The sequence below is a fragment of the Oncorhynchus tshawytscha genome, unplaced genomic scaffold, assembly GCF_018296145.1.
Source record: "Oncorhynchus tshawytscha isolate Ot180627B unplaced genomic scaffold, Otsh_v2.0 Un_contig_766_pilon_pilon, whole genome shotgun sequence".
Lineage (NCBI taxonomy): Eukaryota > Metazoa > Chordata > Actinopteri > Salmoniformes > Salmonidae > Oncorhynchus > Oncorhynchus tshawytscha.
In genome coordinates this window covers 1,329,086-1,350,217 of record NW_024609833.1, presented here as the reverse complement: position 1 = coordinate 1,350,217, position 21,132 = coordinate 1,329,086, and the positions used below count along the sequence as shown (strand labels likewise).

General features: G+C 41.6%; 1 protein-coding gene across 1 annotated transcript; it reads left to right on the top strand.

Moving 5' to 3' along the window:
- The first annotated feature begins 224 nt into the window (after positions 1-224).
- LOC112248898 (nucleus accumbens-associated protein 2) lies at positions 225-5,867 on the top strand. Its single transcript, XM_024418314.2, has 6 exons — positions 225-309; positions 677-1,521; positions 1,643-1,816; positions 4,783-4,888; positions 5,078-5,175; positions 5,302-5,867. The coding sequence occupies exons 2-6, from the start codon at positions 726-728 to the stop codon at positions 5,865-5,867; spliced, it is 1,740 nt and encodes a 579-aa protein (XP_024274082.1). The 5' UTR covers positions 225-309; positions 677-725.
- Positions 5,868-21,132: the final 15,265 nt, after the last annotated feature.

The window sequence follows — 21,132 nt, the reverse complement described above, 5'->3', positions numbered from 1 at the left end:
TCAATCTTCCGTCTTATTAATCTCTGAAACAGATGAGGTATGTAATACATGTCTCCATTTCCCAGCTCTATAGTACACAGTCACCCTCTGCAGGGCAGTTATCCGCATTAGCTCTCTCTATGTCCTTAAATGACTCCTCCTCTCCGTCTCACACCCTCCCTTCCTCTGTCTGTGTCTATAGCCTACCCCCCTTTCCCTGTGACACATACGCTAGACGTTGCATTGATTGTGCATAGAGAACCTCACCCTCTTCTACCACCTCAGTCTCGAATGGAGAAGGAGAGAATTGGAGTGCTTCTGTTCTTTCTGGTGGGCAACCTTATCTTTATTCTGAATTTATGTTTGACTTGTTTAGAGAGGACTGTGCAGTACAGGTTAGAGACTGTTTGTAATAGGAGGATGAGTGTTGGCTGACTTTCTGTGCAGGTAACAGTTAGTACAGTCTATTGAATACCTGAAAGCATATGCAGAGCAGTTCAAAACTTGCATCTCATTCCTCTGTATTAACTGTATAAGTTCTGGAAAATAAACGTTAGCTTACTGACATTTTTTGTTGGAAATAGTTGCAAAGATACTGTGAACTTTTACTCTTTTTTTAAATAGCATATTAATATGCATGTTGTATTGTCTGAATGTGGATAACTTTTTTCTCCATCTCCTCTGTCTTTCTCGGCAGATGCCCTTTCAGCCGGTCCTGTCTCCAGTGAAGACCTGCTCTCATCATAATGTCCCAGCTCCTGCATGTGGAGATCCCCAACTTTGGCAGCTCTGTGCTGGAGAGTCTGAACGAGCAGCGCCTGCAGGGCCAGTACTGTGATGTGGCCGTCATGGTCAACGGCCAGTCCTTTAAGGCCCACCGTGCCGTGCTGGCCGCCAGCAGCCTCTACTTCAGAGACCTGTTCAGCGGCAGCTCTCAGGGCATGTTTGAACTACCCTCCTCGGTCACCCCGTCCTGCTTCCAGCAGATCCTCTCCTTCTGCTACACGGGCAGGCTGACCATGGCTGCCAGCGAACAGCTCGTGCTCATGTACACGGCCGGCTACCTCCAGATCCAGAACATTGTGGAGCGCAGGATGAATCTCATGCTAAAGGCCAACTCTCCACACTGCGATTCCCAGACGGCCACCACCGAGGATCTGGGCTTCGAACAGTCAAGCCCCAACTACAGCCATCCGGCCCTGTTGCCAGGCGACACACTAATGGCCACTTGTAGGATTAAGCAGGAAAGATGTGAGTCCCCAATGAGTGAGGAGCACACAGCTAAGGGCCTCAAGGGCTACGCCACGAGGAGCAGTGCGCAATGTTACATGAGGGCAGGAGGGAGTGGTATTGTACCCGGAGTACAGTCGTACCCTATGGCCTCTGGGGAGCGCTCTAGCCCAGGGGCCTCCAGCCTCCCAGCCACTGACAGCCCCACTTCCCACCCCAACGAGGAGGAGTTTGAAGAGGAGTTCTACGGCAGCAGCAATACAAACGGGGTTTATGGGCAGAATTATGGGCACCCAACCAACTCCTACAGCAGTAAATTATCCATCCTCTGTGTTACTTTTTTGAAGCACCAGTAGTTCTCATTTGAAACACAACTTCAGCTTTAGAATACACTGTCTAGTATTGAAATTCTGCCTCCACTTGTTCCCCCCAGTGCAGGATAAGTTGGACGTGTTGTCCCTACCTCTGGCCACTGAGAGGCGCTGTGTGCTGATCGGCAGGGACACGATGGCGCTGCCACCCAGTCTCATCAGCCAGATTGGCTACCGCTGCCACCCCACCCTGTACACAGAAGGGGATCCCGGGGAGAAGGTGGAGCTGGTGGGAGGTAAGACATAAGCAGTGACCCCTGATATAGGCCACTCTATAATATGTATGTCTATGGTGCATGTCAGCTCGCCTCAAGCACTGACTCAGTTAACACTAGAACCGCTGGGCCTTTCTGCCTTTAAGGACCCGCTAGAGAACATTGCTGGGAGTCCCCTTTAGCGTCCGCATCAGATGAATATCAACCTGCAAGGTGTGCAAACATAAGCACCGTCTCTTGAAAATATATTGTAAAGGTTAAATTCTATAAAGAAATACTAATAGAAATATATCCATGTAAAAATATAACAATAGTTATTTGTTTAGATGGTGTCAAGTTTAAAAAAAAAAAAAATTCTACTAAGTCCTACTGAAAAACGTAAAGGCTATTTTAATTTCCTTTATAATAAAACATTATTGTAATACCTTTGATACATTTTATTTCTAGATTTGATTAGTAATAGAATTATAATAAGTATTACAGTCCAGTTACAGATTCTTTTGACAAAGTAGAACAGAAAATCCAGGTGTGCAGGTGAAATGATTTGCCATATTCCTCAACAGAAGCGCCAGTGCATGAATAATTGTAAAGGAGCATGAATAAATATTTGTGGAAGTACAGTATATACAGTGGGGCAAAAAAGTATTTAGTCAGCCACCAATTGTGCAAGTTCTCCCACTTAAAAAGATGAGAGAGGCCTGTAATTTTCATCATAGGTACACTTAAACTACTTAAACTATGACAGACAAAATTAGAAAAAAAAATCCAGAAAATCACATTGTAGGATTTTTTATGAATTTATTTGCAAATTATGGTGGAAAATAAGTATTTGGTCACCTGATTTTCTGGATTGTTTTTCCTCATTTTGTCTGTCATAGTTGATGTGTACCTATGATGAAAATTACAGGCCTCTCTCATATTTTTAAGTGGGAGAACTTGCACAATTGGTGGCTGACTAAATACACAGTATATGACTAGATATAAAAACAATAGTTTTTTTTTGGATAGAGTCAAAGATATGTTTTGTATAATACAGCCTATTTTCATTTCCATTACAATAAAAACATTAGTGCAATACATTTGAGCAACTTTATTTGTAGATTAGATTAGTTATAGTAAATATTACAGTCCAGTTACAGCTTCTCTGACAAAGTAGAAAACAAAAATATATAATAATATAACCAGTGCTCAGGTGAAGTCATTTGATGTATTCCTAAATAAAACCACCAGTGCATGAACAATTGTAAAGGATGAATTACATAAAGAAAGAGTTGTGGAAATATATCAATGACAAGATATATTTTTTTAAAGAACGTAATTTGACATTGTCCTCTTTTTCCCGAGTGGGAGCTATGGTGCGTAGGGAAGAGGGAGAGCAGGACGCGCTGCTACCTTGGCGGCTGTAGCTGCTTTCTTGGCGTTCATGTGGTTCTCACGAAGCTCACATGCCAGATCCATGATGAAGTCTCTGCTGACTATCTTGTCAAGGCATTGCTTGTACAACACGTGCGCATTGATAGCAGCCACGTCGATCACGTTGTAGGACACTGCAACAGACCAGCGGCAAGTACCTCCTTTTACAGAGTACAGTCTTGCCATCTGGTCGAGTGCATCCACACCAAGCTATTGCATAAAACAAAATAGAATAGAAAAGGTTTGAATTATATACAATAAAACTAATAGTAATATCAATAATATTAACGTAAGACAATATAATGAAAGGAGAAAATATTTGTTGCATGGCAAATGGAAAGGCTATCTGTATGTAGCAGAGCTACATACCTTTGTGCGATTGTAGTCTGTCACTGTCTCCGATGTCTTCTTCTGGTAACTGCTGATGGCAACAGTGGGATGCATGGTGCTGAGGATTGCAAACACTCTTGTTTATTTTCCATCTGTACACTGTGAGTGTTGCTTTTACCACTCTCCATCACTGATGTGGAGTAAAGCTCCGCTGGTATGTTGCTTTGTGTAGAGGGCGGAAGCTCCAGTCTGTTTGTTCACTGGTCCGCGCAGGCTAGTTTTCTTTGCCAGACTCCTGTCTCACTGTGGCAGGTAGGATCGCCGTCTCAGTTGGCCCTGTTCTGGTTTTGCTGCGGCGAGGCTCAAGCATCAGAGGCAGAGTCTCGAATCAGATGAATAATCTTCATCAGAAACGTTGATCTCAAGCTCAATATCCGATCCTCCATCCGATTCCAGCTCATCTAAATTCTACAGCATGTGCAATGCTGTCCGTGTATCCATTGTGAACGACACACATTGTGTGTTGTTCTCAGTTTCTGATTTGACTCTCTGAGCTGAGATTATAGAATTTCCAGGCTTTCAGAATCAAATAATTAGACCTCCCCACAATTCTTTATCATCATTACACTATTGTTCTAAATTCAAACCCCTTCTCCCTCGTCATTCAGATCATTAAAATGCAATCCCCCTCTTCACCTTCCTCCTCATCATTCAGTTCATTCAAATTCAGTTGTGAAGTCACATGCACAATTATCGGTTTCTATCTGGTTTCTATCACCCATTCATCCATTGACAACACTCATTCAGTGAGGAGAGAGATGCATTAGAGCCTCTATACCAACACCTTTCGGCACATTTGTCTTGGCCCCTTAAGTTCGAAGAAAATATGAAAAAACAACAGGTAAACAGCCTCTAAATACCTTTCTGTTTGTGATTGAAAAATTCTGACAACTGAGCAATGTAAAACAAATATTTAGGAAAAGTCAGGGAAGGTAGCTGGGCGTTGCTATTTTTGGGGGGGCAGATTTTTATTTATTTACAAAATCAAACGTCAGTGGCCATTGGCTGTTGTAGTGTTGAAGACCTAAGCCCTCACATGCAGACAGTATATTTTCTTCTTTACAACTGTATCGTACAACACAGAGATGTTACCATGGACATAGAGATCATTAGGGAGGCCCGCCATTTTATTATTTTCATCATGGATGTGAACGTGAGCAGCATTGCTCTGTCCTTTTCCCCAGGTTCTGGTGTATATATGACTCGTGGCCAATTGATGAACTGTCATTTGTGTGCCGGCATTAAGCACAAAGTGCTGCTGCGTCGGCTGCTCGCCACCTTCTTTGACAGGTTAGACTGTTAAATTCTACAGTGCATTTGTAACTATATTGTCGTAGCCAGATTCTGGACCTAGACAGTAGGCTACTAGCTCTTTATAAAGCATATTTTGTCATTTTAGACAGAGGGGGGCAGAGAAAATGATAGAAAGGAGAAAGGGAAAGCCCTATATGGATACTGATTATGCTATTGTATACATAGAAACACACTGGCCAATAGCTGTGGAACTGGAATTCGCTCCTCCACCAATGATCCCAGCCGAAAACCGTTGGACAACCGAGTCCTAAACACTGTCAAACGTAGGTGCCCTTCTGTTTCCTCGGGTGTTAAACACCATACTGGATTCATTTGGCTCAACACTGTATGTAAAGTTGACAATATGCATCTCTTTCAATGTTGTCTTGTCTCTTTTCTCTCGTTTGCAGTCTACTGCCAGAACTTTGCACCTAATTTCAAAGAGAGTGAGATGAACGTGATTGCAGCCGACATGTGCACAAACGCCCGGCGTGTGCGAAAGCGCTGGCTGCCCAAGATCCAGTCCATGCTCCCGGAGACCAAGGAGAGCAGCAGAAGCTCCTGCAAGGGGCAGTCCAGGGCCTGTGCGTCATCCCAGACAAGTGTGCTGTCGTCGGCCTTGCCCTTTGAAATGGACTTCAGACACCTGACATCGTCCTACCTGACCCTAGAACAGCAGCTCTACGCCGAGAGCCGCAAAGAGACTCTCCTACCTCACCTGCAGTTTGTGGGAACCACCAGGTCAGAGGAGGGGGCTGCAGCAGCAGAGCTGGCTGAGTCCGAGACAGAGCATGGGCCTGAGCGAGGAGGACGAGGAGCCCAGGCGGGCCAAGGAACTGAACGCCTCTCTGAGTGCTTGGAGAGAGCAGCTGAGGTCCCCTCCCTCAGCACACAGGGTAAGGCTGGGGCCGGGGGCTCCCCCTCTTCCAAACACACAGGACAGCAGGAGGACAAGTTGCTAGAAGATGACCAGTGAGGTCCTAACATCCCCTCTTCTCCACCAATCTATATATGTCTATGTATGTGTATTTAAGCTTTGGCTACTCAACTGCATGTAACATCGCAGAAATTGCAGTTCAGACATGCACTTAAAAGAAAACTGATGAAAAAATGAAATGCAGTATAATAATTCCCTGAAGGAGAAAAGAAGAATTGCTACTACTGTGGCACCTTGATGGACTCGCTGATAGATAAGGTGGGTGAACAGACATGGGGCGAATGAGGAAAAACGTTGAGTTTTTAGTTGTCGTCTGTCGTTTGTACTCTTGTAAAGCCTACAAGACCAGAGGTCTAGGGTTGGCTTTTATGTGCATTTACCCTCTACTACAACCACTGGTCATAATGTACGACTCACTACTTCTACCAAAAGTTCGGTACCACTTTATTTTACAGTACAGAAATTACCTGGTATTTTACATAGAAATAGAAATACATAGAAATTGCATTGTAAAATGCAAGTAAACAATTATAATAACCTATAACCGACATTTGTTTATTTGAGGCTCAATGCAAGTAGCACCACTCAGCAGCATTTGGTACCAGGTAGTTACCAATAGTTTAAAGGTCTTTGAAGTAAGTAGCAGAAAGTACCCATTAATACCTCACAATTTCCTAGAAAATACCAAGCAATTTCTGTTCCTTAAAATAAAGTGCAACAAACACTTCTTTATTGAATTCTGTTTTCTAATTGTTCTGCTTCCACCTAATTACTATAGATTACCTAATAATCTATATAATCAACTGTTGGCACTGAATAAGACAAACATTACCAATAACAAAATGGGGAGGCCACACAATATTGCTTCTATATTCCTTTACCTAATAATCTATATAATCAACTGTTGGCACAAAATAAGACAAACATTACCAATAACAAAATGGGGAGGCCACACAATATTGCTTCTATATTCCTTTATTTTAATCAGCTTCAAACTGTCGGTCCACTGCGATGCATTGAAGGTATAGCCCCAGTGAGATTGATCTGTTCTTTACCTTATATCCAGTACTGTTTTGATATTACTGATTGGAATATGTTGAAAGATTCATCCACCCAGGACTCATCCATCAACATTGAGGAATATACACCATCAATCAGAGGCTTCATTAGGAAATGTGTTGATATTGTTCCCACAATAGCAATCTGGACATGCCCCAACTAAAAACCCTGGATCAACAGAGATATCCGTACCATGCTCAGAGCCCATACTGCAGCATTCAATGTCAGCAGAACAGACCCTAATGACTCGGTGGGGCGCGATGCGTACAAGGCAAGCAGTTATGAGCTCCTCATCCATTAGTGATGCAAAAAGACAGTGCAGACTCAAACTTTAATTGATGTTTGACAACCTAGACTCGCGACACGTGGCAAGGACTACAGACTACAAAGGCAAATCTAGCTGTGTGGTGCACACCGAAGCCTCCCTCCCAGATGAGCTGAACACATTCTATGGTCGCTTCGAGGCAGACAATACCGAGCCATCCAGGAACACACTCGCTGCTCCGGACAACCAAGTGCTTTCACTCTGAGGCTGACGTGAAGAAAACTCTCAAAAGAGTGAATACTCACAAAACCGCCAGACCAGTTGGCATCCCTGGCCACATTCTCAGAGTGTGGGCTGACCAGCTGGTGAGCGTCTTCTCAGACATCTTCAACCTGTCCCTGGCTGTAGTCCTCACCTGCTTCAAGGAGACTACCATTGTCTCAGTGCCCACGAAAAACAAGGTGACATTCCCAAATGACTACCGACCAGTCTCACTTACCCCAGTCATCATGAAGTGCCTCGAGAGGCTGGTCATGGCCCACATCAAGGCCAGCATGCCAGGCACACTGGACCCACGCCAATTATCCTACCGCTCCAACAGATCCATGGAAGATCCCATTTCCATCGCTATTCACACGGGCCTAACACATCAGGACAAGAGGAACACCTATGTGAGAATCCTGTTCATTGACTACAGTTCAGCATTCAACACTATTGTTCCCTCAAAGCTCGACACCAAGCTCAGAGCACTGGGTCTGGGCAGCACCATCTGCAACTGGGTCCTGGACTTCCTGACAGGTAGACCACAGGAACAACACCTCTTCTATACTAACTCTTAACACAGGGGACCCTCAGGGTTATCTCCTCAGCCCTCTGCTGTACTCCCTATTCACCCATGACTGCGTGGCTCCATCAAGTTTGCTCACAACACCACAATTGTAGGCCTGGTAACCAACAATGACGAGTCAGTCTATTGGGAGGTTGTAAGTAAACCGGCATTGTGGTGCTCCCAATTCAACTGTGGGAGCATGGCAGCTCTCATCACCAGGCAACAAAAAGAGCTGGCCACTTCTATACGAGAGATTGTTTGTGAGGAGATTACCTCTGCCCTCGTCTTACAATTAAAACCGATAATTGAATCATTGGCTGTGCTCACTGCTAACGTGGATACCTATTCTAAAGTAAAGCCCTAGGACCATGCCCCAGGACTACCTGACATGATGACTCCTTGCTGTCCCCAGTCCACCTGACTGTGCTGCTGCTCCAGTTTCAACTGTTCTGCCTTATAATTATACGACCATGCTGGTCATTTATGAACATTTGAACATCTTGGCCATGTTCTGTTATAATCTCCACCCGGCACAGCCAGAAGAGGACTGGCCACCCCACATAGCCTGGTTCCTCTCTAGGTTTCTTCCTAGGTTTTGGCCTTTCTAGGGAGTTTTTCCTAGCCACCGTGCTTCTACACCTGCATTGCTTGAGGTTTGGGGTTTAAGGCTGGGTTTCTGTACAGCACTTTGAGATATCAGCTGATGTACGAAGGGCTATATAAATAAATTTGATTTGATTTAAAGTGGAAAGCCTGGAGAAGGCAACCAATGCGACAGAGGTGTGACTCCATGACCTGGAAGAAGTGCAAGCTAAGTTGGAAGGGATAATCAAACTCCTGTAAATTCAATGTGCAGGTCACAGGACTTGAAACTGGTGTGGAGGCGGGCAACCCAACTTCCTTCATGAGCAAAATCTTTTCTATGAGCTGTTTGGGCGGGAGGTCCCATGTCGCTGATTAACAGTGAGCACTGCAGCGGTCAACTCCAACGGCTCTCACTGTATGATTGTACGGATCCACAGCTTTGAAGTCAAGCGGAGAATTGTTCACCTTGTAGTGTAATCTGGGGGTTTGACTATGCAGGGAAGAGGATCGACATCTACCCAGACCTGAGTGCCAAAATACTAAAACACAAGGAAACCTACGACAAGGTGCGATACCAGCTACGCAAGCTAAACCTGAGATTCGGCTTCATCCACTCGACAAAACTCCTCTTGACCTTCCAGAACACCACACACATGTTTTCCACTGCCAAAGAAGCTCAAGACTTCTTCAAGAAGCACATCAAACCCAACACACAACGGGACAAGCCAACAGAAGGAACCTCATGACTGGCACATTTTTTAAGGTATGCTATCCATGCACAATCACGCGGCCTAGCCTATGGCTATGATGCTGCCCTCAGCATAAGACAATGATGACACCACCTAATGTTTGGGTACAAGGAACAATAATAATATTATTGCTGAGCATTAAACTTGTTATAAGTATATTGCCTATGGTCCTGGACATTTACACAGTAATGGCACCACACCAATTAATGAGCAATGGACAATATAGTTATATATAGTCAAGTAGTTTAAGTTAGTAGCTATTCCCCTACTATTTTATGTTTCATTTTGTATAGATTTTTTGCTACTGCCAAGGAGAGATGGCCAGTCCAATACGGGCTACTACTACACAATAGCTGTTTTGTTTTTGCTTGTTTTCCTTCTTGTTGATTCCTTTCCCCCTCGATTTAGGCACTAAATGTATCTCCCAGGGAGGACTTGCCCTACAGGCAATGATAAATTATTATATACAGTAGCATCTAGAGTATAGACTTCACTTTTTGCACATACCCTCTTATTTGTTTTGTACATAGAACAGAGCACTTAAAGGTTATATGTTTAAAGTAATTCAAAGCATATTGCTAATAATTTATGCATATAATGGATTAAGATCTATTGCTCCTCCTATTTTTGACTGTTTAGGCATTAGACTTGCATATCTGTCATCTTTTTGTTTTCATTTTCTTTATTTTTTCCTTCATTCCCCACCCTTACTCATCAAGTCTGCTAACTTAACTGTAAGGGTCTAAATTGGTTGCTTATTTTATGTTTTATTTAACAATAATAATGTTTTTTTTTATGTTATAGCTTGAGACCCCCCCTGCTGCTTAAGAGAAACAGGAGAACAGGAGAAGGAGGGCTGGGGGAACAGGAGAAGGAGGGCTGGGGGAACAGGAGAAGGAGGGCTGGGGGAACAGGAGAAGGAGGGCTGGGGGAACAGGAGAAGGAGGGCTGGGGGAATAGGAGAAGGAGGGCTGGGAGCTACATATAGGAAGGAGGGGGCTGAGGAAGGGGGGGCAGGGAAGGGGGAACGGTTTATAGAGACCCAGTGGGTCGTGCTATTTTATTTTACATCCATGATCTTATCAACACTAAGGATAACAATTACATTTTAGAAAAACAATGGCAACACTAGCTATTGTCTCATGGAATCTGAAAGGATTTAATAATCCTATCAAACATTCCAGCTGTCTTGATATTCAAGCAAGAAACCATATTGATATAGCAATGCTCCAAGAAACACACTTTCTCCATAAGGACGCACATAGAATAGAGAACCATTTGTACAAACTGGCGGCTTTTTAATGAGCCCCAAACAAAACTAAGGGTGTTATCATAATGATGCATAAGAAACTCAAAATCACAGTATCCCTGATGAAGGCGAAGACCAAGAAGGCAGAATCACTTTCCTTAAATGTTCATAATGGGAAGAGAATTGCCTTTATCAATGTGTATGCTCCAAATTCATATGATCCCAAGTTTTTTATTTTTTATTCTCTGACCAGCATATTGTTAGAATTGACTGAATTCCAACTGGTTATTCGAACAGACATGAATGCCATTTTGGACATGCGGGACAAATCTAATGAGACCGACATACTCTCCAACATACGCTGTATACGGAAAGTATTCAGACCCCTTGACTTCTTCCAGATTTTGTTACTTTACAGCCTTGTTCTGAAATTAATTAAATTGTTTTTATCTTTCGTCAATCTGAACACAATACCCCATAATGACAGAGCAAAAACAGGTTTTCAGACATTTTTGCAAATGGATTAAAAAAACTGAAATATCACATTTACGTAAGTATTCAGACCCTTTACTCAGTACTTTGTTGAAGCATCCTTGGCAGCGATTACAGCCTCGAGTCTTATTGGGTATGATGCTACAAGCTTGGCACACCTGTATTTGGGGAGTTGCTCCCATTCTTCTCTGCAAATCCTCTCAAGCTCTGTCAGGTTGGATGGGGAGCGTCGCTGCACAGCTATTTTCAGGTCTCTCCAGAGATGTTCGATCGGGTTCAAGTCTGGGCTCTGGCTGGGACACTCAATGACATTCAGAGACTTGTCCCAATGCCACTCCTGCGTTGTCTTGGCTGTGTGATTAGGGTCGTTGTCCTGTTGGAAGGTGAATCTTCTCCCCATTTTGAGGTCCTGAGAGCTCTGGAGCAGGTTTTCATCAAGGACCTCTTTGTACTTTGCTCTGTTCATCTTTCCTTCAATCCTGACTAGTCTCCCTGTCCCTGCCGCTGAAAACCATCCCCACAGCATGATGCTGCCACCACCATGCTTCACCGTAGGGATGGTGCCAGGTTTCCTCCAGACGTTGACGCTTGGCATTCAGGCTAAAGAGTTCAATCTTGGTTTCATCAGACCAGAGAATCTTGTTTCTCATGGTCTGAGAGTCCTTTAGGGGCCTTTTGGTAAACTCCAAGCGCGATGTTATGTGCCTTTTACAGAGGAGTGGCTTCCGTCTGGCCACCCTACCATAAATGCCTGATTGCTGGAGTGCTGCAGAGATCGTTGTCCTTCTGGAAGTTTCTCTCATCTCCAAGGAGGAATTCTTGATCTCTGTCAAAGTGACCATCGGGTTCTTGTTCATTCCCTGACAAAGGCCCTTCTCCATCGATTGCTCAGTTTGGCCGGGCAGCCAGCTCTAGGAAGATTCTTGGTGGTTCCAAACTTCTTCCATTTAAGAGGCCACTGTGTTTTTGGGGACCTTCAATGCTGCAGGCATTTTTTGGTACTCTTCCCCAGATCTGCGCCTTGACACAATCCTTTCTCGGCGCTCTACGGACAATTCCTTCGGCCTCATGGCTTGTTTTTTGCTTTGACATGCACTGTGGGACCTTATATAGACAGGTGTGTGCCTTTCCAAATGATTCCCAATCAATTAATTTCACCATAGGTAGACTCCAATCAAGTTGTTGAAACATTTCAAGGATGATCAATGGAAACAGAATGCACCTGAGCTCAGTTTCGAGTCTCATAGCAAAGGGTCTAAATACTTACGTAAACAAGGTATTTTTGTTTTTATTTGTAATAAATTAGCAAGCATTTCTAAAAAAACAACAGTTTTTTCGCTTTGTTATTATTGGATATTGTGTGTAGATTGATGAAGATTTTTATTTATTTAATCTATTTTAGAAAAAGGCTGTAACGTAACAAAATGCAGTAAATGTCAAGGGGTCTGAATACTTCCCGAATGTGCTGTACATGGAGACTGTTTTGCGACAAAAATAAGGTGTTAAATATGTACAATATTTTAAAAAATGTTTCCTGACCTTTCTTATATCTCTCAGATATAGGACAGACACTTCAGAACAAACTTCGTTCTGATTTTTTTTTGGGGGGGGGGGATATCTGTTATTCAATGCGTTTGTATGGGCTAATAATAGTAAGGCCAAATAAAATTGTTAACCAAACTGGGTCGTGTTTTGGAGGACACATGACTCTCGACCTTCGCCTCTCCCGAGTTTGTAGGGGAGTTGTAACGATGAGACAAGACTAACTATCAATGGGATATCATGAAATTTGGGAGAAAAGGGGTAAAAAATATATATATTTAACATTGGTCATCAAATATTTATTTTTTTATATATTTTTTATACATCAAAAGGGTTCTTAAAATTAATATGAAATAACAAAACGAACCCTGTGTGACCTTCTTAAAACAATTCCATATACAGTAGCTTAGTAGAATCCCCCCATTGAGCCCCTGGCCCAGGCAATTCGACATTCAAAAGAAGTTACACCAATATGCCTCAATTCTACTGCTCAAATCATCTCATTATACGCTGAAGATGTATCTCAATCCCTCCCAAATGCTTTGAAGATCATAGACAAATTCCACTCCAGCTCAAGTTATAAAATAAATCTAACTAAATCTCCCCTACTCCCCCTCAAGAACCTGAAAAGAGTACCCCAACTCTACTCTTGAATCCCAATCGTTTCCCATTTTAAATATTTAGGAATAGATATATTTCCTTCGTTAGGCAAAACCATTGTCAAAACCTTCAACAGAATGCTCAGTGAAGATGCGGGAGGAGGTGTGCTTGGTAGGGTGGGAAGGGGTGGGAAAAAATGGTTTCTGGGTGGGGAGGGAGGATGCAGGTGTGTGGATATGGACTGAGGGGGTGGGGGAATGGTTTGGTGAGGCGGAGCCTTTTTTGTTTATTATCCTTGCGTAAAAAGTATTACAAAAATGTTGATACACAAAACTGTTGATACTGTTCTTTATGTATGTATGCATTTCTCTGGTTGTTTTTTTTCTTCTTCTTTCGAGTGGCATCCCACAGGTACACAAAAATAGGAAAGGCAAATATGAAAACTGAATACATCTGAATTGATTTGACTTTGAATGTTATACCGGTACCTGTAACCCCCTTCTGAAAAAATGACCAACAAAATAAAAAATGTGTTAAAAAAAAGGAAGCAGAGGACAGACACATGCCCTGATCCACATATATGGGATTGCAGTAAAAAGAGTCAGCAGTTTTTTAAGTTCCCAGTGTCCACATCACCAGGGACTTGACATGGACCAACAGCACCACCACTCTTGTCAACAGGGCGCAACAGCGTCTCTACCTCCTAAGGCGGCTGACGATATTCCGCATGCCAACCCGGCTCCTCTCCAAATACTTCCGCTGCACCATTGAGAGTGTCCTGAATGGTTGCAATCACTGCCTGGTAAGGGTAATTCCTCCATCCACGACAGCAAGACCCTCCAGTGTGGTGAAGACGGCCCAGTACATCACTGGGACCATGCTCATGCCCATCCAGGACATCTACTTGAAACAGTGCCTGAAGAAGCCCCGCAGCATCATTAAGGACACCACACACCACAGCGAAGAGCTGTTCACTCCCTTATAGTCTGGAGCATGAGGTCTGATACCAACAGACTCAGAGACAGTTTCTAGGCATCAGACTGCTGAACACTTGAACTGAACTGACCACCTGCACTGACTCTCTGCACCTTAGCAAACATGCACTCACTCACATACACAGCCACACAGATACTGTATACGCATGCACACACACAAACACACACACACATATTCATGCTACGCACACACACATCCCAACTGCTGCTACTAGGCTCTTATTATTTCTAAATACTGCACAATTTAAATTCTTGCCCACCAAACCCCCCCTTCCCCAAAACACGTGTAAATATTGGACTATAAATTGTGCCTTCCTGTATTATATTTAAGCTAAAATATTTATTATATTCTACTGAGCCATTTACTTTACGTTCGTATTCTTATCTTTTATAATTTCTTATTGCTGTTGCATTGTCGAGAAGGAACCTGCAAGGAAGCATTTCGTTGGACGGTGTATGTCATGTTAATCCTGTCCATACAACTAATAAAACTCAGTCCGTCCCTCCATCAATAACATAGTTTCTCACACTCATGTTCTGAAACGAGGTTGAACGCAGCAGAGTCGTGGTTTACAACAAAACAGATGCAATAAACAGAAACATTGGTCAAAATCCTTTTTGTTTTGATGTTAAGTGAAAGGCAACAGAGTTACCAATAGAGGATGGTTAGAGCTGGGAGAAATGGGTGCATATATTGTATGTTAGGTTTGTTATATTGGTTGACTTTGCTCACAATTACTATTACTTGCTTGACAATTAATGTTAGTCTTTAAACCGACTCTTCCACAATCAATACATCTAGACGGGTTTGTATTGCACAAAGATTGGTCTGGCTATTGGAATATTTTCAAAACCTAATGGCTGGCTGTTTATGTCACACATGTTATTTTAATTACACTTTTGCTATACGGTATTAATTGAGTATTGTTTGTAGAAATACATGTCAATACTTATACTACCCAAAACATACTACTACACATACTACTACTACTGTACCTTGGATAACTTGAACATTGGAGGGTGAATGTTCATCTGTCAATGTTGTTTTGTGATGCTTTTTTGTGAGGTCCTTCTGGTCCATGAGCTTCTCCAGGAGGAGGACGTGTCCCTAAATGTGAAGAGGAGGTTCCGAAACATCCAGACAGTGTGGAACTGGTTGTTCTGTTTGAGGTGGTTGTTCTCCAGGTGAAGGAGATTCCAAATACACCGTCTGGAGGAAGAGGAACGAAAAGAAAAAAAAAGTTGTGGCAAACCTTTGGCCAATTTGCCAAAAATGTTTGCAAATTTGTTTTGTGGCAAACTGTTGCAGTAAATATGCGGCAGCTCGTACAACTTCTGGCAAACAATTCTAGGAAACTTTTGGCGAACATTATGTGACAAACAGTATGAATATGCAAATTAAATCAGTTTTTTGTTATAATGTGTTAAACAATTCAAATGTATCTACATAAACCAAATCACATAACTTTAAATTAATTTACACTACAGGTCAAAGGTTTTAGCACACCTCCTCATTCAAGGTTTTTTCATTATTTTTTACTATTTTCTACAGTGTAGAATAATAGTGAAGACATCAAAACTATAAAATAACACATTGAATCATGTAGTAACCAAAACAGTGTTAAACAAATCCAAATATATTTTGTATTTGAGATTCTTCAAATAGCCACCCTTTGACTTGATGACAGCTTTGTACACTCTTGGAATTCTCTCAAACAGCTTCATGAGGTAATCACCTGGAATTAATTTAAATTAACAGGTGTGCCTTCTTAAAAGTTAATTTGTGGAATTTCTTTCCTTCTTAATGTATTTGAGCCAATCAGTTATGTTGTGAAAAGGTAGGGGTGGTATACAGAAGATAGCCCTATTTGGTAAAAGACCAAGTCCATTTTATAGCAAGAACAGCTCAAATAAGCAAATAGAAACGACAGTCCATCATTAAGACATCAGTCAATATGGAACATTTCAAGAACTTTGAAAGTTTCTTCACGTGCAGTCGCAAAAACCATCAAGCACTATGATGAAACTGGCTCTCATGAGGTCCGCCACAGGAATGGAAGTCCCAGAGTTACCTCTGCTGCAGAGGATATGTTCATTAGAGTTACCAGTCTCAGAAATTGCAGCCCAAATAAATGCTTCACAGAGTTCAAGTAACAGACACATCTCAACATCAACTGTTCAGAGGAGACTGTGTGAATTGCTGCAAAGAAACAACTATTAAAGGACACCAATAAGAAGAAGAGACTTGTTTGGGCGAGCAATGGACAGTAGACCGGTGGAAATTTGTCCTTTGGTCTGGAGTCCAAATTGGAGATTTTTGGTTTAGAATTCAAGGCACACTTAACCATCATGGCTACCACAGCATTCTGCAGCAATACTCCATCCCATCTGGTTTGGGCTTAGTGGGACTATCAATTGTTTTTCATCAGGACAATTACCCAACACACCTCCAGGCTGTGTAAGGGCTATTTTACCAAGAAGGAGAGTGAAGGAGTGCTGCATCAGATGACCTGGCCTTCACAATCCCCCGACGTCAACCAAATTGAGATGGTTTGGGATGAGTCGGGCTGCAGAGTGAAGGAAAAGCAGCCAACATGTGCTCAGCATATATGAGAACTCCTTCAAGACTGTTGGAAAAGCATTCCAGTTGAAGCTGGTTGAGAGAATGCCAAGAGTGTGCAAATCTGTCATCAAGGCAAAGGGTAGCATTTTGAAGAATCTCAAATATAAAATACATTTTGATTTGTTTAACACTTTTTTGGTTTCTATATGATTCCATATGTGTTACTTCATAGTTTTGATGTCTTCACTATTATTCTACAATGTAGAAAATAGTAAAAAAAAAAAAAGAAAAATCCTTTAATGAGTAGGTGTTCTAAAACTTTTGACCGGTTGTGTACTTCACATAGAGAAGAAAAGGAAACATACTAAATGTAGTAACTAAACAACATATATTCAATGTCTTTAACAGATAAAAAAAAATACAATACAATTTGAAATCATCAGCATGGTAAACGAAGAAAATAGCTAAGACTGGATATTTCCCAAATACATAGTTTATTTAATCTTGTTATGTAAATAGAACATTTACATGAGAGGAATGTGAACACTATCGGGATGTTGACCTTAGGATGTGTGACAACTACAGAATTATTTACGAGCCAAGTATTAACTGAGCAATAGATTAACCAATGGAAGTTTATTAAAGGACAATCAGCCAAATTACACTGTGAGCTATGGGGGTCATAAACCTCTCCAACAGGGCAACGTTATGACACGGCTCTGTAGAAAGTCCTTTGTCCAATGTTTGTTGAATGCATGCACTGAAACCAATCAGTAAACAAAATTAGGATACTGAAAACAATTACTGAAAAATATATATTTTGGCATCTTAAAAGGTAGAAATTGGGTTATGCCTAATAATGGAAATTCATATTATTTTTCCAACATGAGTTATTGTTACTCTAAAAAAAATCTGGGTTAAAAATAACCCAATTTGGGTAATTTCGACAACCCACTGCTGGATCAATATCGGTCAGACACAGCATTGGGTTAATTCAACCCAACGGGTTTGGGTTGTGCTTCTAACCCAACGCCTTGGGTTGAGCACTTGACCCAACTGCTGGGTAAATATTAGACTATATTTCTGGATTGTGACATAAACCCAGCACGTTGGGTTGGGGGATTGACCCAGCAGCTGGGTCATTTATGTCATCCTAATTTATATTTTGATTCGATATTACATTTGAAGGTCACTCTACTAAGGACAGACTAATGACGATTAACTATTTAATTCATAAAGCACTTTTCACAATTCCCAAAATGTAAAATAAATTGTTGTGATCGAATTAAAGCGCAATAGAACGCACTTCAGTAGTAAAACAAACAAGCAACATATCGCAAACAAGCCACATATCGTGCTGTAGGCAAAAATCAGGCACAAATACATTAAAAAACAAACTAAAAGTAAATGTAAAAGAGCTATAAATAGTGACTTAAGAGCATATTAAGAACATATTAGCATTGAAATGAGACACTCATGGCTCATCCACCCATTGATCTATTATCATCCTCCTGTCACTACTCACACAACATACAGTTGAAGTCGGAAGTTTACATATATCTTAGCCAAATACATTTAAACTCAGTTTTTCACAATTCCTGACATTTAATCCTAGTAAAAAATCTCTGTCAGAGAGAATACAGTAGACGGCACACGTCAAAAAGTGATTGATGAGTTATTTTATGGGTCACGTGGTTACACCCATATATGTACATCCTGTCCTTCCGTTCTCACGCTATGGAGTGAGTGTTTATGCCCATAAATGTACATCCTGTCCTTCCATTCTCACGCTATCGAGTGAGTGTTTATGCCCATATATGTGCATCCTGTCCTTCCATTCTCACGCTATCGAGTGAGTGTTTATGTTAAAGCTTGAAGCTGTCATGATGATTGATGTGTAGTGACCTCGTTGAACTGTGGAATGTGTTTGAAACTTTGAAAGAGTATGGCCCCTGTTCTAGTGAACTTAGGGCCTGGCTGTTGTATATGAAACAGTAATGTCCGGGGTATTGGTCAACCGGAGTATAAGTAAGAGCTGTGAACACTACGAATAAACCCCAGAACACTAAAGAAGAAATTAAACATGGATTTTTTGATCACTGACACACCCGTGATGACCTTAACTTCTTGCGTCGAGCCATCCCGGATCCGGGATCGTGAATACAGCCTCAAGCTCATTACCATAACTCAACGTTAACTATTCATGAAAATCGCAAATGAAATGAAATGAAATTAATATGCTAGCTCTCAAGCTTAGCCTTTTGTTAACAACACTGTCATCTCAGATTTTCAAAATATGCTTCTCAACCATAGCAAAACAAGCATTTGTGTAACAGCTAGCGCAGCTAGCGTAGCATTTAGCATTAGCAGGCAACATTTTCACAAAAACCAGAAAATCATTCAGATAAAATCATTACCTTTGAAGAACTTCAGATGTTTTCAATGAGGAGACTCTCAGTTAGATAGCAAATGCTCAGTTTTTCCTGAAAGATTATTTGTTTAGGAGAAATCGCTCCGTTTGGTGCGTCACGTTTAGCTACGAAAAAAACCTGTATCCAGGAGTGTAATTATCCCGCAGCTCATTAGCATAACACAACGTTAACTATTCATGAAAATCGCAAATGAAATGAAATTAATATGCTAGCTCTCAAGCTTAGCCTTTTGTTAACAACACTGTCATCTCATGTAGTAAATGTAGTCTCTTATGGCCAATCTTCCAATGATATGCCTACAAATACGTCACAATGCTGCAGACACCTTGGAGAAACGATAGAAAGGGCAGGCTCATTCCCGGCGCATTCACAGCCATATAAGGAGACAATGGGAAACAGAGCTTCAAAAATTCTGCCCATTTCCTGGTTGAAGTTTCATCTTGGTTTCGCCTGTAGCATGAGTTCTGTGGCACTCACAGATAATATCTTTGCAGTTTTGGAAACCTTAGGGTGTTTTCTTTCCAAAGCTGCCAATTATATGCATAGTCGAGCATCTTTTCGTGACAAAATATTGCGCTTAAAACGGGCACGTTTTTTTATCCATAAATTAAAAGAGCGCCCCCTATATCCAAGAAGTTAACAACAGAAGCAGGACCCTGGTTAAAACATAGAGAAAGGGAAGTGTATAAAGCATCAATATACAATGCACCAAAAAAGCGTTTTCCAAATATGTATAGAACCCAAATGCCGCCCGCAACTGTGTTGAAAGATCAAGTGCTGATGTCTAATGGACAACTATGGGGTTATCTGTTTGATTACCCAGCCTGTAGAGTGAAACTCCATACTGTAGCCGAAGGAGAATAATTTACAGACCAGACTTTAGGAGTGGACTACAGGCTTGAAGACTGGCATGTATTTCGCAAGGTGGTATGTCCCGAACTGAGATTTATCACAAAGGGTTATAGCTTGTTCACAGGCTACGAAACCCGTTAGGAAGGTGCCCCTGACTCCTCAGGAAGAATATTTCATAGGGTGAAAATACAAAGAAAGAATGGACGACCATGTGAGTGTGTGGAGTTCTATATCAGCAACGAGAAAATCCGCAACGGTAACATCCATGATGGTGGACTAACTGGGATTTTAGGTTGCGTGTGCTCATTCCTTTTAAACGTTGGGATATAATGGAATTGAAAATGTTAGTTAGTGGATGCTCTTTTTGTACAGAGCCAACAAAGGCAGAGTATTGTTAAAACTTCTTATTTCGAAGTTTGACGTCTGGATGAGAAGAGTGCCCAAAGTAAACTGACTGTTACTCAGGCCCAGAAGCTAGGGTATGCATATCATTGTTAGATTTGGATAGAAAACACTCTAAAGTTCCCAAAACTGTTAAAATACTGTATGTGAGTATAACAGAACTGATTTGGCAGGCAAAAACCTGAGGAAATGTGGGTAGTTTTCAATTGAATGCCTAATAGAGTATCCAAGGGGTTAGGACACAGATTTCAGTTCCTATGGCTTCCACTAGATGTCAGTCTTTAGACATTGTTTCAGGCTTGTTTTCTGAAAAATTAAGAAGAATGAGACCTTTCTGTTAGTGGACTATAGAATCATGCAGTGCTGGTTTGCACGCGTGACCGAGTGCGCGTCCTTCATTGTTTTTCCTTTCTATTGAATACACTATTGTCCGGTTTAAATATTATCGATTATTTAGACATTTGACAACCTGAGGATTAATTATAAACATCGTTTGACATGTTTCGACGAACTTTACCGGTATTATTAGGATGTATTCGTCTGCATGTTTTGACCGCCTTTAAGCCAGTGGATTACTGAACAAAACGCGCCAACAAAACTGAGTTTTTGGGGTATAAAGAGGGACTTTATTGAACAAAACAAACATTTATTGTGTAGCTGGGACTCTTGTGACTGCAACCATATGAAGAT